The sequence below is a fragment of the Cololabis saira genome, chromosome 21, assembly GCF_033807715.1.
Source record: "Cololabis saira isolate AMF1-May2022 chromosome 21, fColSai1.1, whole genome shotgun sequence".
In the NCBI taxonomy this organism is placed as follows: Eukaryota; Metazoa; Chordata; class Actinopteri; order Beloniformes; family Belonidae; genus Cololabis; species Cololabis saira.
Window position 1 is genome coordinate 22,088,225 of NC_084607.1, and position 17,066 is coordinate 22,105,290.

Here is a 17,066-nt window from a genome sequence, read left to right on the forward strand (position 1 = left end):
CCTCTTTTTTTGTGAGTGAAACGATTTAACTATTTGACTCGAACCTGAATTGAATTAGACGCATATTTTTGAATGCCATGAACACATGGAAAACAAATTATTATCCAGCAATTCACTTTAATACAAAATAACAAAGTGAACTGAATGAAATAAGTATCTTTCTTACAGAAACCTGTCCTGCTTAACTTAAAATTGTATAAATTAATATAAAACAATAGAAAGAAAGCTGAAAATCCATTCTGTAATAGTGCACATTTTAAGTGCAATAACAGAAGTGCAAACAAAGTCTGTAGAAAACTTGTAAACATATTTTTGCCTCAAAGGCCATGACTGTAGGCTACAGTTGTAGTAAAACTGAAAAAAATAACTCATGAACTCAACAGCTCAATGCCATTTTCCATTGGCATTTTATGACTATTTTTTGACTCACAGTAATACGGGACAAAGTGTGTCCCTTTTCAGCTCAATACGAGACGCGTTCTTTAGTTTATAAATACGGGATGATTCCGTTTTTCAAGTCACGGTTGGCAACACTAGTTTAATATACAGATATCTATGATAAAAACGGTGGCCAACAGCCGAGAATGTGTACATTTTTAAGAAATTTCAAATAAGTTTTAAATAAGTTTAATATCATAAACATGTCGTAAAGTGTATGCAATATTTTAAATGTAATTGTTACTTTTTGTAAATTGTTATAGATCACTTTTAATATGCTCATTGAGAACTTTATAACTCAAGCAACCGGCTAGCTCGTTAGCGGCAAAGTTCAAACTGTTCTCGCGAGATCTGGTAAACGTGGGTTGAACGGAAGCCGCGGAGGTCAGTTTCAGTCGGCGTGCTCATTTGAACAGCAGCCCCGCTACGGAGAGGAGCGGCCCAGCAAGGATCGGTCAACTTTCAAATCTATATTGTACGTAAGGCTAACGGCGCGTCTCCTTTTTGATAAAGTGTTCAGTTATATATGTCACACGGGGTAAGGTGCCGATTAAGCAGATATCAAACTTATTTTTCCCCCCATAGCGTCGGCTGGGCTGGTTAGCATTAGCTGCGTGTGCAGCGGCTTAGCGGCTAGCAGCAGATGAAAACGTGTTCAGGGAGATTTTCACTAATCGAGCGTTTTTTTTGGTAATGTTCGTTGCGTTGACTCATAATAAAACTCGAGTCTTCGCTTGCTTTGAGAGAATGACCCGGTCCACGGTTGGTTTGGGTTCTGGTAGGCAGTATTTTGTCGTTTCCACGCCGGCCACATTCTCCCAGCAGAGCCGGGCTCTGCCCGCGACCAGGCCGGGCAGGACGGGTACAAGAGGATCGATTATCTGAAGCGACACCAGCAGATCAATCTGTTTGATACTGGCCGCAATACCTGGATAATCTATACATTAAAATCAAATATAAGTGAAGTTGATCACATACCGGCGACCTTCAATCAGTTTAATTCATCTTTACTGACTTATTTCCTGTAACTTTTTGCCCTTAACCTTATTTGCACACGCCTGTAACCAACTTAACATTTAGTATTTTTAAATTGGAGATACAGTAATGAGACAATGGAGCTTGTGGAGAAATGGCCCAGCAGCCCGGGTGGGGGTGGGTAGGATTAACTTGAGGCAGTTAAGCCGGGTCACAGAGATTTTAGCATGTCGTGTTGTCTGATGTCCTTGTTTTTGTGCCACTGCAGATTACCAATTACAATCTGCATTCCTGTTAGGTTGCATTTTTATAGCAGTCCCAGATCCCCCTAAAAGGCACATTTTCATGCAGAAAGGCGTCGACTGCGGTTATATTTTAAACTTATTGCTAATGTTGCTTCAGCACGCGTGTCCCCCCCACCCCCACCACACGTGACGCTGTATCGTCTTACATATGATTTACACTAGTAGTGCCTCTACTGTGACCAGTCTGAATAGGATTCAATAATATTCTGTTTCAAATCAATAGTATCTCAGCATTATTGAGTTGAAATGGTTTCAATACAGAAATGTCAAGTGATTTCATTTATTTATTCAAACAGGTCAAAACAAAATAATCAGAATACATAAAATGTATATACCGAAAAAACAAAACAAAGAACAACAAAGAAAACCATAAGCAAAACAAAGCAAATTAAAGAGACAAATCTATATGCAAATACATATTTCCTGTTTGAAAGGGTGTAGGATGAAGTTTCAAAAAACTTTTCTAGTCCTACCCCTTCTAATGTTCTGTTTTTACCGTTTCTTCGTTTCACACAACTTCAAAAAGAAAAGAAAAAGTGGTTCAGCAAGGCACTTTGGTTATTGGCTGTCAGTTCATGTGTCCATTTCCGTTTTGTATCCATACAGAGTAGTGTTTTTAAAGATTTGTTTAAACTTATTTAGTGATTTGCATGATTTCATTTCATCTTTACAGTTGTTCCACAGATTAACCCCCACCATCCTTTTTTTCTCTTTTTTTTAAGAACGGCTAATGTGTACCTTCTTGTTCTTCTAATTATACATGTGGACTCGAGATGATGCATTAAAACAACCTGATTTTCACTGATGGTGTTTATTCATACTGTCTGATCCAGATGTTCACATGTTATCCCACATCTTGATCTATGTAAATTATTGCAACATACTTAAAAAAAAATATGCCAAGGACTGTTAAAAGTAATTTAAACTGCATTAATTTTTACAGGATGGAGTGGCAGCCAGATGAACAGGGACTTCAGCAGGTCCTCCAGCTGCTCAAAGACTCCCAGTCGCCCAACACTGTCACACAGAGAGCTGTCCAACAAGTATCCTTTTGCACTATTGTCTGATGGTGCGCAAAAGTAAAGAATGGTCAAATTTAAGTGTTCTTTTTTTTCGTCCATTTTCATAAATTGCAATATTCGTTTAATTTCTTTTCATCCACTGTCAGAGGTGCTGTTACTATATCAGGTAAAGGGGTGGTTATTTATGGACAGACTGGTACCTCTAGTTTCAAAGAAAATTTATATATATATATATATATATATATATATTATTAGTAAATGAAAAAGGCCTTTCAAAATTTCCAGGATATATAAAAAAATGGCTAGAAATATTATGTATTGTTTGTGTTGTTTAATTGACTACTACTCTTAGCAGGTACAGTACATATTAATCACTCATGGGTGGGCGTGTGAAAACTTTGCACATCAAAGATTTGCTACATAATCCTGATATGAAAAGATCCTTAACTGTCGTACCAGAAACTTGAACAACTCAACCAGTTTCCTGACTTCAACAACTATCTTATCTTTGTCCTCACACGGCTTAAAACTGAAGGTGAGGAACAGTTTTTTTCTTCATCGCTCGGTGCATTTGTTGCACTTCATTCTTAAATCTCACTTATTAATTTGTCTGATGTTGTGGGGTGTTTTTAAAGACTAAGTCCATCCTAAATATGAACATTAGTAGAGATGTCCTGTGCACCCCACTGTCTGATTTTAAGGCGGTACGTGATAGTAAATATGATTTGTGGTATATTATTACATTTCAGGAGGCCGTAGTGAACTTCAGCACTGATGGCCATCGAAGTTCATAAAATGAATGTTGAATAAATGTTTAATTTCATGGTTATGTCTCTTGACAGTCCTACGCAGTCATATGTCTATCTAGCATCTGGATATGATGAAAAACCCAGCTCATTGATTCACAATGATACCTTAAGTTCCTAAACTTTCTGATCCAGATTCGCCAAAACTGTCTTCTGACGTGTCTTTGAAATTCACCATAATCTTTGTAGTCAGGTCCCACATCCAGTTATATCAGTCAGTTTCAAACAATAAGACAAAGATTTGGGTTTTAGGTGTCTTTTTTTTTGTTTAGTGAATTCAAGACATATATTAGAAAAGTGTTTTAAGATTGGATCCCGTTAATATCGCTGGATGATTAATGCACGCTGGTAATATAAACGGAAGGCGTGTTATGTCACCTCGAGGGGGGGGGAGGTGAGCGTTAATATCCACAAAACGGAACGTAGGCTGTGTGGGCAATGGGCATGTAAAATGACATTCTTCGTACATCAGCAAGATTAGTACGCCGCCGTGCACATGTAGTTTTCGAAACGAGGATGGATGAACATCAGGATGAGTCTTTTTGGCTGGGTTTTGCTTCTTGCAAAGCCCAGGTTTGTAAATTTTGTGTCCAGTGGTTCAAATAATGAGGATCCTTCGTGGTTCTGGACATACGCTGCTTTATGGCGTCCTCTGCTCCGAGGATCTCCTCGTCTCCCCAGTTACTCATCTTGCTAATATAAATCCTACCTGTGACGGCCTGCTGATGACGTTAACTCCCATCAGCAGTTTCCTTATTTTATAAAATAACAATAAAAAAATTGAATTACCTGGTGGGTGGTACTCGGGTTACATGATCTACAAACCCTTGCCAAGACCTCAACATGTCACCCCGTCCATAAAACGGGCATACAACACGCTAGATTCGCAGGTTATTCAGCAATGTAAAACGGGCTGAAGTAAAGTGTCAATTTTGGTTGGGTGTCATAGTCTCTCTAAATTTACCTTGATAGATTTTGAATTCCTTTCCATGTTCATGGATCCCTCTTTCCTTGTCTTCTCAGATGAGCCGACCCGCTCTTTGAGTGGTCTGATCCTGAAGAATAATGTTAAAGCCCATTACCAGAACTTCCCCCAAGGGGTTGCTGATTTCATCAAGCAGGAATGTCTCAACAACATTGGCGACCCATCGCCGCTCATCCGTGCCACTATTGGTGAGTTTCTGTTCTGCTGGTGTTCCTGTGTAGTCCACTGGAGTTGATGCATAAACACATCTGAGTCCCCATGAAGGTGTCTTATTCATACTGTCTGATCCAGAGCTGTTGTGAGTCATGTTTGTTATAAATCAAATCTGGACGTTGTCTTCATCTTTCTCTCTTGTGCTCCTATAGGCATTCTCATCACAACCATTGCCTCCAAAGGAGAGCTTCAAACATGGCCTGAATTGCTGCCCCAGCTCTGCAATTTGCTCAATTCTGAAGACTACAACACATGCGAGGTGAACACTCATCTGGTTTTGTGCTTTTCTATTTATTTTTTTCCTTCTAGTCCCTCAGAAGGACCCACTATGCTGAAATAGGTGTTGTCACTCCCTTTTGACTAATTTAGCCGTTTTAATAAAGTAAATAAGTGACAATAATGGCTTCATCAATCTTTTAAAAGCATGGCCTTCGTTTTTTGGTCAACTTTTTGTAACCTTCAGACATGCATCTGTAAGTGTAGGAGATGGCCTTGAAGCTGGCGTTACATCAGCTGCTTCAGTCGGTATCTTACGGATAGTGCACGCTTGCAAGGCTTGGTATAAATTTTCAAAAGTTTTAGAGTAATGATGAATGTTGAATTCATCATTCTAACTTTCATGGTGCAAGCACAAAAAAAAATAAATGGGGACGAGGAGTCAAACATAGATGTTTTTTAAACTGTATTCTGTGTTAAAACAGTATGGCAGTTGTTTCTTGTGAGTTAAAGTTAATGTACTGGTTCTTCTGTAGTGGCTCAGTGTGTTATGTGATACAGTATGGTGTTAGGTAGACTGGTCAGTTACAATCTTTACTTTTTTCCAGAAGTACACATTAGGAAGAGCAGGTTTCCCAACCCTGTTCCTCAGGGTGAGCTATCTGGCATGTTTCAGATGCCGTTCTGCTCTAACGCACCTGGCTCAAGTAAGAGTGCCATTGACAGACTTGTTCAGACCTCGAGAACAAGCTGACGGTGATCCAATCAGGTGTGATTGAGCAGGGAAACATCTAAAACATTCAGGACAGTGTACCCTGAGGAACGGGGTCAGGAGACACTGGGGAACTGGAGTTTAAAACTCACAAGACTCAGCATGAGATTATTTGGCGGTGATGGGTTTTAAAAAAAAAAAAAAGATTTTTGTCTTAAACCAACATTTATTATAGCACAACAACACAGGTGCTCTGTCCTAGTTTGACGCCCCCATTAGAGACCTGTAAGTGGAACACCTAAATGTATCATAGACGGGTTCAGTTTTATTCCCATCTGCATTGTAGCCAGTGAAAAACAGCCTTGACTAAACATTTCTGTAAAAATAAATGTATAAATAAATCATATATATAATGAAAGGCAAAGTCTGTGCATAGCATTCAGCATTGTCTCTCCAGTTTTATCTTCTCATGCAGTCTTATTCTCTCTTTTGTGTCCGTGTATGTTTGCGTTTGATTTGACAGCCTTTCTATGTATGTCCGTGTCTCAGGGCTCCTTTGGTGCACTGCAGAAGATCTGTGAGGACTCGTCGGAGCTGCTGGACAGCGATGCTCTGAATAGACCGCTCAACATTATGATACCTAAATTCCTTCAGTTCTTCAAGCATTGCAGCCCTAAGATTAGGTACAAGAGAGAGCAGGCCTTACTTTTGCTTTTTGTATTTCAAGCACTTGGGTATGATGCATACCAATGGCTAAAGTGTTTTATATTTACACTATAAATTTACTTTCATCGTTTGAAAAAACTAATACAATCGTTTTCTTCCCGCGTGTTTGTTTTGGTCCCACATTTAGATTATTATTGTGGTCATTTAAACCTGCGATGTTGACACGTGTGCAGCTCATTATTAATCGGTTTGTCTCCAAGTGTAAATGTCTACATTTCAAGTAATCCATTAAACGACTTTGATCCTTTTGTCGCAATTCAAAATATACGGTTTCCATTTTAAACCTTCACGTATGTAATTGAAGTCAAGAAGCTTGTATTTCTAATAAAAGCTTCTGTGTAGATGTTAACCTGGGAGAATTTGCATTGACTTGATTGATCCTACCCCGCAGGTCTCATGCTATAGCCTGTGTGAATCAGTTCATCATTGGCAGAGCCCAGGCCCTAATGGACAACATTGACACCTTCATAGAGGTGAGCTTTGTCTTTGGAACCTGAACAGCACTCTTTTTTTTTTTTTTTTGTTTTTGCTTCATCCTGTTCTCCCCATCTCTTTCTCAGAGCTTGTTTGCGCTGGCAGCAGACGAGGACTCTGAGGTTCGAAAGAATGTGTGCCGAGCCTTGGTCATGCTCCTGGAGGTCCGCATCGATCGTCTCATCCCACACATGCACAGCATAATCCAGGTAAGCGTTGAACAACAGTGAGGCGTAATAAGATATGGAAGCACATTTATGATTCACTGCTGCTTCAGTCAGCTCTGATTGAAGGGAAATATTTAGTGTATCTAGCATCTGGACATGATGAAACACCCAGCTCATTGATTCACAATGATACCTTATGTTCCTAAACTTTCTGATCCAGATTCGCAAAAACTCTTCTGACGTGACTTTGAAATTCCCCATCATTTTTGTAGTCAGGTCCCACATCCTGTCCTTTTCTATCTCTCCTGCAGTACATGCTGCAACGGACTCAAGACCCTGACGAGAACGTGGCTCTGGAGGCCTGCGAGTTCTGGCTCACTTTAGCGGAACAACCAATCTGCAAAGAGATGCTGTCCGGACACCTTGTGCAGTGAGTCTACTATTGCTTTCTGTCCATTGGAATTGTGAATATCTGTCCTTCTATGAAGTTAAAATCAAACATCAACTGTACCTTATGTGTAGTTTTCATCACTTATTCCTTGAATTAAGTTTTGGTTGCATAACAATTTAAAATTTTTAATCAACTATTTATTTTGTTCAACAAAGCCATGTTCTTGTCTCCCTGTAAATATAGACTCACTCCTATCTTAGTAAATGGGATGAAATATTCAGAGATAGACATCATACTACTGAAGGTAAGAACAGTCTTGCTCACTGCTTTGCTTTGTCAAAACATGTCAAATGCTTTTACACACTGACAGGAGGACTGTCTTAGAGAGAGGGATACTTTTCACTTGTCTGTTACAGAAGTGATTGATTTGAACTAATGCTTGATTGTGTAATTTTCATTTTTTCTTTTCTCTCTTCCTCCAGGGAGACGTGGAGGAGGAGGATGAAGCCGTACCAGATAGCGAACAGGACATCAAACCCCGTTTCCACAAGTCGCGCACTGTAACACTGCAGCACGAAGGAGGGGAGGGAGAGGAGGGTGAGGACATTGAAGAGGAAGATGACGATGATGATGATACGCTGTCGGACTGGAATCTGCGTAAGTAATAATAAATGGTTACTTGCAAAAAAAATTCATGGAGGGAAAGCTGCTTTACATGTTGTATTCTAGGAATCCATTAAATCACACTTGTGTTATATATATGTTATATATGTTATGTATGTATATATATGAGGTCAATCAGCACCAATTATTACTTTTACTGTAGTTTGGGGGTGGATCCTTAAAAGTTTAGATTTTTTTGGGGGGAGGTTTAAATGTTTTTTTTACAGAAGAGCCGGTAAAATGTTTTGTAGGTAGATTTCAGCTTGTGTTAAAGTGTGTGGACACTTGCAACATGAAATGCAGACTAAACGTATGATCTTGGAAATTACATTTGTTCTAAGAGTAAATGCTAAAAGTCTTCCATGGACAGCACTAACTGCCACAAGGTCAGCAGCAGCATGACTAGTGACCCCTCTGCTGTAAGCCACATGCGGTATGCTATATCCACACCTTGGCATGTGCAGAGAATGAGACAGCATTATTTCCCTACACTAGAGACCCTGCGCTGTCCCTTCCAGTTCCAGTGATGACGCAAAGGGCTGCAATAACTTTTCTTTTTCAATGTAGGAAAGTGTTCAGCTGCAGCACTGGATGTGCTCGCCAACGTGTTCCGGGACGAGCTCCTGCCGCACCTCCTCCCGCTCCTGAAAGGCCTCCTCTTCCACCCAGATTGGGTCATCAAGGAGTCTGGCATCTTGGTATTGGGTGCCATCGCTGAAGGTAAGAGTGGGAGCTCTCCGTTTTAGGTTCTTTCAGCATACTGCAAGTATATGTAGTTATTTTAGGTGTTGTGTAAAAAAAGAAATGTGATTTAACATCCATTTCTATTGCAGGAAATTCTCCATGTACTTCAAACATTTCTAGGACCTTAGTCATGCTGCAGGAACCAGGCATTTTATTGTTCCCCCAGCATTTTTTAGACGTGGGTGATTGAAATCAGGCGGTGACAATAAAATGGAAAATATTCAGTTAACACAATCCGTGGTTACAGTGCTTTCTGTCTCACTCTACATGGCATCACTGTTGCTTTGTAGTTGTGTATCCGTGTCCCCAACTAGACTAAAGTAACAGTCATCGTCTGTGTGTCTGCCACCGTCTAAAGACCTGCAGATGTACAACAGTTAGCTGTATGAACAAGTCTTTAATAAAAAACATTCCTGCATTGAGTTTCAAACCTGGTTTATGAAGTTCCTGGTTAGACTATGATGCGTGCTCTCTTTAATATATTTGAGAACTTAATCGTGGGGGCATACAGAGGATAGGAGAGATTTAATCTCATTAACTCAAGTACACATGAATGTCAGCGATGTAGGTTAGTGTGTTGAATAGTTCCTGGTAATCAACATGCGTCATAAATGTGCATTTCAGCAGTTTTTGATCCAAATTGTCGACTGCAGAACGATAAAAAAAAAGGATTGCATTTCCTCTAATAATCCCCCATCTGTTGTCTGTTCAGGCTGCATGCAGGGCATGATACCCTATCTGCCGGAGTTGATCCCCCACCTCATTCAGTGTCTGTGTGACAAGAAGGCCCTGGTACGCTCCATTGCCTGCTGGACCTTGAGTCGCTATGCACATTGGGTGGTCTCCCAGCCCCCTGACTCCTACCTCAAACCCCTTATGACGGAGCTTCTGAAGCGCATCCTGGACAGCAACAAGCGTGTGCAGGAGGCCGCCTGCAGGTCAGCTGCTTTACAGCTTTACACACATCTCCTGTGTGGATATGATGAAAAACCCAGCTCATTGATTCACAATGATACATTTTGTTCCTTATTATTTCTGATCCACAACTGGCATATATGTAGTTCAAGACAAAATGAACAACATGAAAATTACAAAATTATTCATTGATTTATTTTTCTCCCTTCTCAGTGCATTTGCTACTTTGGAAGAGGAGGCTTGCACAGAACTAGTGCCCTACCTGAGTTTCATCTTGGACACGCTGGTCTTTGCCTTTGGGAAGTACCAGCACAAGAATCTCCTCATCCTGTATGATGCTATAGGAACCCTGGCAGATTCAGTGGGTCACCATCTCAATCAGCCCGTGAGTGTCATGTTGCTTTTTTTTTTTAACTAAGTCTGATCAGACGGATGCCATGAAAGCCACAGTTACCACAAAAAACTTAAACCATCACCCAACCTTTTAATGATATAATCTAGCAGGCTAAACAAAAATTAAAAGGGTCTACAAATGTTGAACATTTACCACAACCTATATAAAGCTCAACGGGGGGGGGTGAATTAGCCGTACATTCATAACAGTCTAACAAGAAAGTAATTGCATTTCTTCTTGCTTAAGAATTTCTTCACTTTACTTTTGGTTTACTTCTTTGATAAGAAAACAAGTCATTGTTGCTCTTTCCACGTCATGCTTTATACCCTAGCTTGTAATGCAAAGAAACGCAAGACAAAATACACGTGTGTGTGTAGCGTTGTCAGGTTTAGGGCAGTTAACATCCTTATAAGAAAAAATACATTTAAGTATATGCATAAACTTTAGGTGATATGGTTGCATACCTTAACTACAGGTCAATGTACAACTTGTTTACGTGTATTGGTCTGTTCTTTCTAATCACCTCAAATTATTCCACACTAGCTCTGCTGCTATTTTGGTGCAGTTAAGTCCTTAAAACTGACAATAATAAAGATGATATAGATGTAATTTAGTGTAACTGTAACATTTGTTCCTTGTCATCTTGTGCGTAGATAGTATAGCTGTCTTGAATCTTTTGTAATTGATTTTGACTACAAGCCAAGTATTAAGGCTTGAGCCACATAATGTGAAATTCTGGTTTACCATAAACATTGAAACAAAGGAAAGTGGTTAACTTTGTTAACAAAGATTACAAACATGTCTAAATCTGAATATTTAATGTATTTTTCTTGGAAGTCTTAAGAATCAAAGCATGTGCTTGGATGCCTGATCATAAGCTAACGAGAGACTAAAAACATGACATCTTTTTCCCTCCTCTCTAGGAATACATACAGAAGTTGATGCCCCCCTTAATTGCCAAGTGGAATGAGCTGAAAGATGAAGACAAGGATCTTTTTCCACTACTGGAGGTAAGTGGCTTTTGAAGTCAATATATTCTATCTGGTTTTCATTTATCATTGTAAAAATATGTCATTGCTGTAGTGTAATTTGTTCGACATGCACTCCACAAATCAAACTGCTTTCAATTAATTTCTTTCAGTGTCTGTCATCGGTAGCGACGGCCCTGCAGAGTGGGTTTCTGCCTTACTGTGAGCCTGTTTATCAGCGCTGTGTCACGCTAGTCCAGAAGACGCTAGCTCAGGCTATGGTGAGAAAACACAAACCAAATGAATATTTTGTGTGCGTTAAAGTTTTCTATCCGTTGGCAAGTCAAAAACATTCATCATGTTCTCATGTCTGCACAGATGTACAACCAGCATCCAGATCAGTATGAGGCTCCGGATAAAGATTTCATGATCGTGGCTCTGGACCTGCTAAGTGGCCTGGCTGAAGGTCTGGGGGGCCATGTTGAACAACTAGTGGCTCGCTCAAACATCATGACCCTGCTTTTCCAGTGTATGCAGGTAACTTTGAGATAGCTTTATATATATTTATTAACTAACCTTTATGATAAAATGATCACGTTTGATATATTACTAAATATAGAAGTTTTTAATATCTGGATATGATGAAACACCCAGCTCATTGACACACAATGATACATTTTGTTCCTATATTTTCTGATCCAGATATATACTGCTTTATTTAGCACCAGTCTGGCTCCTGCATTTATCCACCCTAAATTTCATCAGGACAGTTTGTGAACCTGTGTAATGCCAAGTTTGTTTTTCCCAGGACACCATGCCTGAGGTGAGACAAAGCTCCTTTGCCCTGCTGGGTGATCTCACTAAGGCATGCTTCCTTCACGTGAAGCCCTGCATTGGTGAGTGGGATCAATCACATAAAAATAAGCAGTGAACATGCAAACTGCAGTCTAGGGCTGTTCGATTAATCGATTTTAAATCGTAATCGCGATTATGTAATTAGAACGATGTTAAAACGTGAAAATCGTAAAATCGATTTAAAAAAAAATATATATATATAATATATATTTATATAAACCTTGTCTGCACACATATTAATGATTGATACCATATTAATGATTGATGGAAATACCTCTCAATACCTGCGACAAGTGCCCCATGGGAGAGGCTCTTTAGTGTAGGAGGGGGCGTTGTAACGTGCCACCGGGCATCCCTCAAGCCAGATGCGGTAGACCGGCTCGTGTTCCTTGCAAAAAACTTGCAAATGTGAATAGCAAATGTAATGACTGACATTACACACCTCTACCTCCTTCATGGGTTGCATTATTATTTAGCATGCAAAGACCCAGTTTAGTTTAATTAGAAAATGTCTTGCTTTATTTAATTGGAAATATAACTTACTGTATGTTTGCAAGTGCTGATTTGCAGATTTTTTTTTTTTTTTTTTTTTCAGAGATAAAACTTTATATTTTTTTTTTTTTTTAACTTTTTTTCAACTTATTTTACAGAGTTTTGCACTTTATTCATTCATTTTTGGTTTAATAAGAGCAAAGTTTGCACTTAAAGCCCAATGGGGCAAATGTTCAATAAAAAAACATCATATTTGAAATCATTTCTTTGCCTTTTGTCAATTCACAAAATAATCGTAATCGGATTTTGAGAGAAAAAAATCGAGATTTTATTTTTGGGCAAAATCGAACAGCCCTACTGCAGTCTTAAATTGACCATGACTGAACACTGTAGTTGTTACTGCAAAGATGTGTTTTATGAGGGCCTATATTGGACAAAAGGCTGTAAAGGGAGTTGATAGCATTCGATAACATTTATTTTTTTCCCCTCATCTCCAGCTGAGTTCATGCCCATCCTCGGTCTCAACCTGAACCCAGAATTTATATCTGTGTGCAACAATGCCACCTGGGCCATTGGAGAGATCTCCATGCAGATGGGTAAGATGCAAGGTCTCATTTTAACTAACCTTTATGATAAAATGATCACGTTTGATATATTACTAAATATAGAAGTTTTTAATATCTGGATATGATGAAACACCCAGCTCATTGACACACAATGATACATTTTGTTCCTATGTTTTCTGATCCAGATATATACTGCTTTATTTAGCACCAGTCTGGCTCCTGCAGTTGTGCATTTGCATTCTTCAGTCTGAATGTTGCCATACATAATTCACACTGCCCGGTCTGCAGGAATTTACTGTAGCCACGAGCAACCTTTTGATAAACTTTGCCTGATTTGTGAAGTGGGTTTTCCAGTGTGACATTACTGACATTTTTGATCTTTTGGTCAAACTAGCCTTGGTATGCTTGTTTAGTGTGTCAGCATGTCTTTGGGTGCATGCATGCCCGGCAAGCCAGTACGAGTGGCTCAACAAGCCTGGTGAACCTCTATGTGATATCATTGCAGGGACAAGTGCCAAGGAGCAAACAGGGAATTGTCCAGGTGAGCGTAGTAGAGGAACCGCAAACCAGTCAACCTTTAGAGCAGTGTGCATAAATTTAAGATTATGAATCCCTATGTCACAAGTAGTTTGCCCTGTTCTGATTATTTTTGCCGAAAATTGTCACCCACAATATATTCACTTTTTCCTGATAACTGAATATTTACTAGTCCCTTTTTGTCTGCAAGTGAATATCATTTGTATGATATCCTATATCAGTTGGACCATTAATTGTAGCCATATAGCCGTGTTGGCTGATTGTTATGATACTGCCATTAAACAAAGACAAAGTTTGGAAAACAAAAAGTGGTCCTATCCACGCTGCAGGAACCCCCACGGTTTACTTGCCAAAGCCATGGGCAGGACTGCTTCCTTGTTGAGGGGCTGCAGATGAATGCAATACTTTTTAATTTAATTGTTTTTAATGGCTTTATGGTGTGTGTGCTGACAAGAACTGAAAGTTGTGAATGAAGTACTTAAGATTCAGTTATTAGAGTTTCTACTATGAAGTTGTACAAAAAGCCAGTCAAATTGGTTTCTATCAACTTTTGTTTTTTTGCTTTTTAAATAATGATTGTATATTGGCAATCAGCTGCAACAGTTAAAACAGCTTTTGTTTTTAATCCGTTTTTTTTGGTGTCCCAGAGATTTGAGGTCAGTCTCTCATGCTTGAATGACATCAGCCAAACTGGAGCATTATGATGGCGATACATGCACAATCCAGGTGGTGCATTATCTCTGACCATCTCTGATGCTCTATTCATTTGTTTTTTTTGTTTGTTTTGTGTTTTGTTTCTCCCGTAGGTGCAGAGATGCAACCGTATGTTGGCATGGTACTGCCACACCTTGTGGAGATCATTAATAGACCAAACACACCAAAGACTCTGCTGGAAAACACAGGTTTGTCTAGATCCACACGGATATGTTGCTGCATCAAAGGTGACCGTTGCGCACAAGGGTTGATGTGAGCTGTGTCTGTTTCCTTCTGTAGCCATTACGATCGGCAGACTGGGTTTCGTCTGTCCTCAGGAAGTCGCACCACAGCTGCAACATTTCATCAGACCGTGGTAAGCCTTTTTTGTAAAGGTTTTGATGCATTTGTCATACGATTATTTCGCTGATTAAGTGGGCTAACATGAATTGGTGAACGAGTACATGTTTTATTTATTTTTCTCAGGTGCTCATCATTGAGGAATATCAGGGATAATGAAGAAAAGGACTCTGCCTTCCGGGGAATCTGTGTGATGATCGGCGTCAACCCAGCAGGAGTGGTGCAGGTGAGGTGTTGCTGCATTTAAACTGCTATTCAAGGCTCCTTAAAAAGTTTGATCTATTTCAGTGTGTGGTGAATTACATGAATGAATCTCTGTCCAGGACTTCATTTTCTTCTGTGATGCTGTGGCTTCATGGGTCAACCCAAAGGATGACTTGAGAGACATGTTTTATAAGGTGAGTGTGTCCCTTCAAAAGGAAATCCATGTCTCAGACTGGCCTGAGAATCAGAATGCCCCTCCTTGGTGTTTAGTGCCAGCTCACCACACAGTGATGATCTCATCAGACATTCGAAATCTGATTTCAGTAATGCGGATGATTTATAAATCTGAGAAGTGTGGTGAAGCTTGCTTTTGAGAAAAATGTTTGTATTCAAGGTGGTGTTGTCAAAAAATGATTTATGATGCGAGCACCTTGTTCTACCTCATCCTTCTCTGCTGTTATTGGTTGCCTTCCTAAACCAATCAGACGCCTTACTGACAGCCTTGTGCCACAGCAACAGACAATTGCAACACATTTATTTATAATGTTATAATAATGGTAATATTGCACATCTTGTGTGTAAAGGGCCTCTGGCCTCATCTTCTTGCTGTAGAGTTTAGCCAGTTTTCTTTCTTTAAGATCCTGCATGGCTTCAAGGACCAGGTGGGAGAAGAGAACTGGCAGCAGTTTTCCGAGCAGTTCCCTCCTCTGTTGAAGGAGCGCCTATCAGCCTGCTATGGCGTCTAAACCAACCCCTACCCCCGGGTCCATTGACCTGTTAGGTATGTCCACGTCACAAATGTACACGCTACCCCAGACCGCACCCTCTGGATGTGATGAAACACCCAGCTCATTGATAAATGATGATGCATTTTGTTCCAAATCTTCTGATCCAGAATCACAATTTTTACCAACACAAGTGCACGTTTTGACCCCTGAACCAGTCTCATGTTTTATTTGCTCTTGTGTTTATATTTTCCCAGGTTATTGAAGGGGAGGGTAACGGGGGAAATCATTGCACTGCCCAGATCGTGGAGGGATGGTAGAGCTGGAGGGAGGTGACTGGCTTTGACGCTCCACTCTGCGGATGGCCTCCCTGCGCCCTGTTTGTCTCTGTGAGGGAGGGTGGGAGGAGGGTGGTGGGTGTGGGAGGGTAAACTGGGGATATACATATACCTCTCAGATTAAACGCCTCACTAAATCCAACACACTCAAAAGTGACTTTCGCCAAAAACACAGCAGGGATCCTTGATAAGTGAGGGCAAAATAGGGGCCGAGTTCGACCTCCCCCTCCTCAACTGAATTATTCTGATGATAGGTGACGGCTGGGAGGGGCGGGGGTGACAGAAAGAAAGGTACATAAAGGAATTATCTGAACCAGCATAGGGTGCCACAGTCCCAAATACTACAAATACAACGTAGAAGCGTAGAATGACTCACATGTAAGTGTGTTTAAACAGGCTTGTGCCAGAGGCTAAATGGTAAACACATGCTTTTACTATAACAATGTGCACAGCTTTTTGCACCTTTTACTGCAAAATTGCATAAACTTTTTGATGTGCATACACATGGGTCTTTTTCATATGTACATTGAGCTGAATTTAATTTCCTCCTTCTTTACTTGGTTGGTGAATTCCTCGTCAACTGTAGGATTTTATTCTTTCCCATCTCCAGAGGCAATAAAGATGCAGTACATCGGTCCTCTAAGGTTTATACCAGCGCAGTACCAAAATATCGCATGGCATCTGATCATCTCCTGTGTTGCATGTTTGAATGGATGTCTGCTTGAGTTATTACTGTCAGGTGCTTGGTTATTTTCCACATCCTGCATTTTGTCTGATCAATGTCCCTATAGTTTAATGGAGGCAGTGTGTGTTAAGTCAACCATAGGTTGAAGAGTTCAGGACTCATGTTGGATCTTTAATAATGTAACACAAGTTTGAATACTGTAGGCAGATCAAAAATCACATTTGCTGCTGTTTCGTTTTTAGAATATTTGCATAATGGACTTAACAAGCGTAATAAGACGTCAAGAATGAATTGGTTCTTATTGGTATAAATGCACTTTTTTCTGTTGTAAGAAATCTAGACTTTCTAATGTAAGGCGTACAGTAGTAATATACTGAAGTTTATATATTTCCTCTTTCTTTGATACATGATTTTAGGACTGTTGTAAGCGTAATGCCAATGTTAAGCAATGGTAAAATGACTTGGTAAGACTTGAGGCCTCCTAACATAGTTATATA

At 39.9% G+C, this 17,066-nt stretch overlaps 1 protein-coding gene across 2 annotated transcripts; it reads left to right on the top strand.

Annotated features, from left to right (window-relative positions):
- The first annotated feature begins 820 nt into the window (after nt 1–820).
- Nucleotides 821–15,935, top strand: LOC133422467 (transportin-2-like). Of its 2 annotated transcripts, XM_061712475.1 has the most exons (26): nt 821–913; nt 2,662–2,761; nt 3,200–3,275; nt 4,570–4,719; nt 4,897–5,003; nt 6,222–6,355; nt 6,790–6,871; nt 6,959–7,081; nt 7,351–7,469; nt 7,674–7,734; nt 7,913–8,087; nt 8,661–8,813; nt 9,550–9,775; nt 9,966–10,137; nt 11,070–11,156; nt 11,288–11,395; nt 11,493–11,651; nt 11,923–12,010; nt 12,959–13,057; nt 13,533–13,568; nt 14,371–14,466; nt 14,558–14,633; nt 14,744–14,843; nt 14,941–15,015; nt 15,460–15,602; nt 15,804–15,935. In XM_061712475.1, exons 2-25 carry the CDS (start codon nt 2,663–2,665, stop codon nt 15,565–15,567), a joined length of 2,709 nt encoding a protein of 902 aa, XP_061568459.1. In that variant the 5' UTR covers nt 821–913; nt 2,662; the 3' UTR covers nt 15,568–15,602; nt 15,804–15,935. The 2 variants fall into 2 exon arrangements, with proteins under 2 accessions (XP_061568459.1, XP_061568460.1); XM_061712476.1 differs by lacking the exon at nt 13,533–13,568.
- The last annotated feature ends 1,131 nt before the right edge of the window (nt 15,936–17,066 follow it).

Coding starts and splice junctions, on each gene's coding strand:
- LOC133422467 (XM_061712475.1), top strand. CDS start 2,663: ATGGAGTGGCAGCCAGATGAACAGGGACTTCAGCAGGTCCTCCAGCTG. Junction 3,276..4,569: donor CACACGGCTTAAAACTGAAG/GTGAGGAACAGT, acceptor TTGTCTTCTCAG/ATGAGCCGACCCGCTCTTTG. Junction 11,157..11,287: donor ATCTTTTTCCACTACTGGAG/GTAAGTGGCTTT, acceptor AATTTCTTTCAG/TGTCTGTCATCGGTAGCGAC.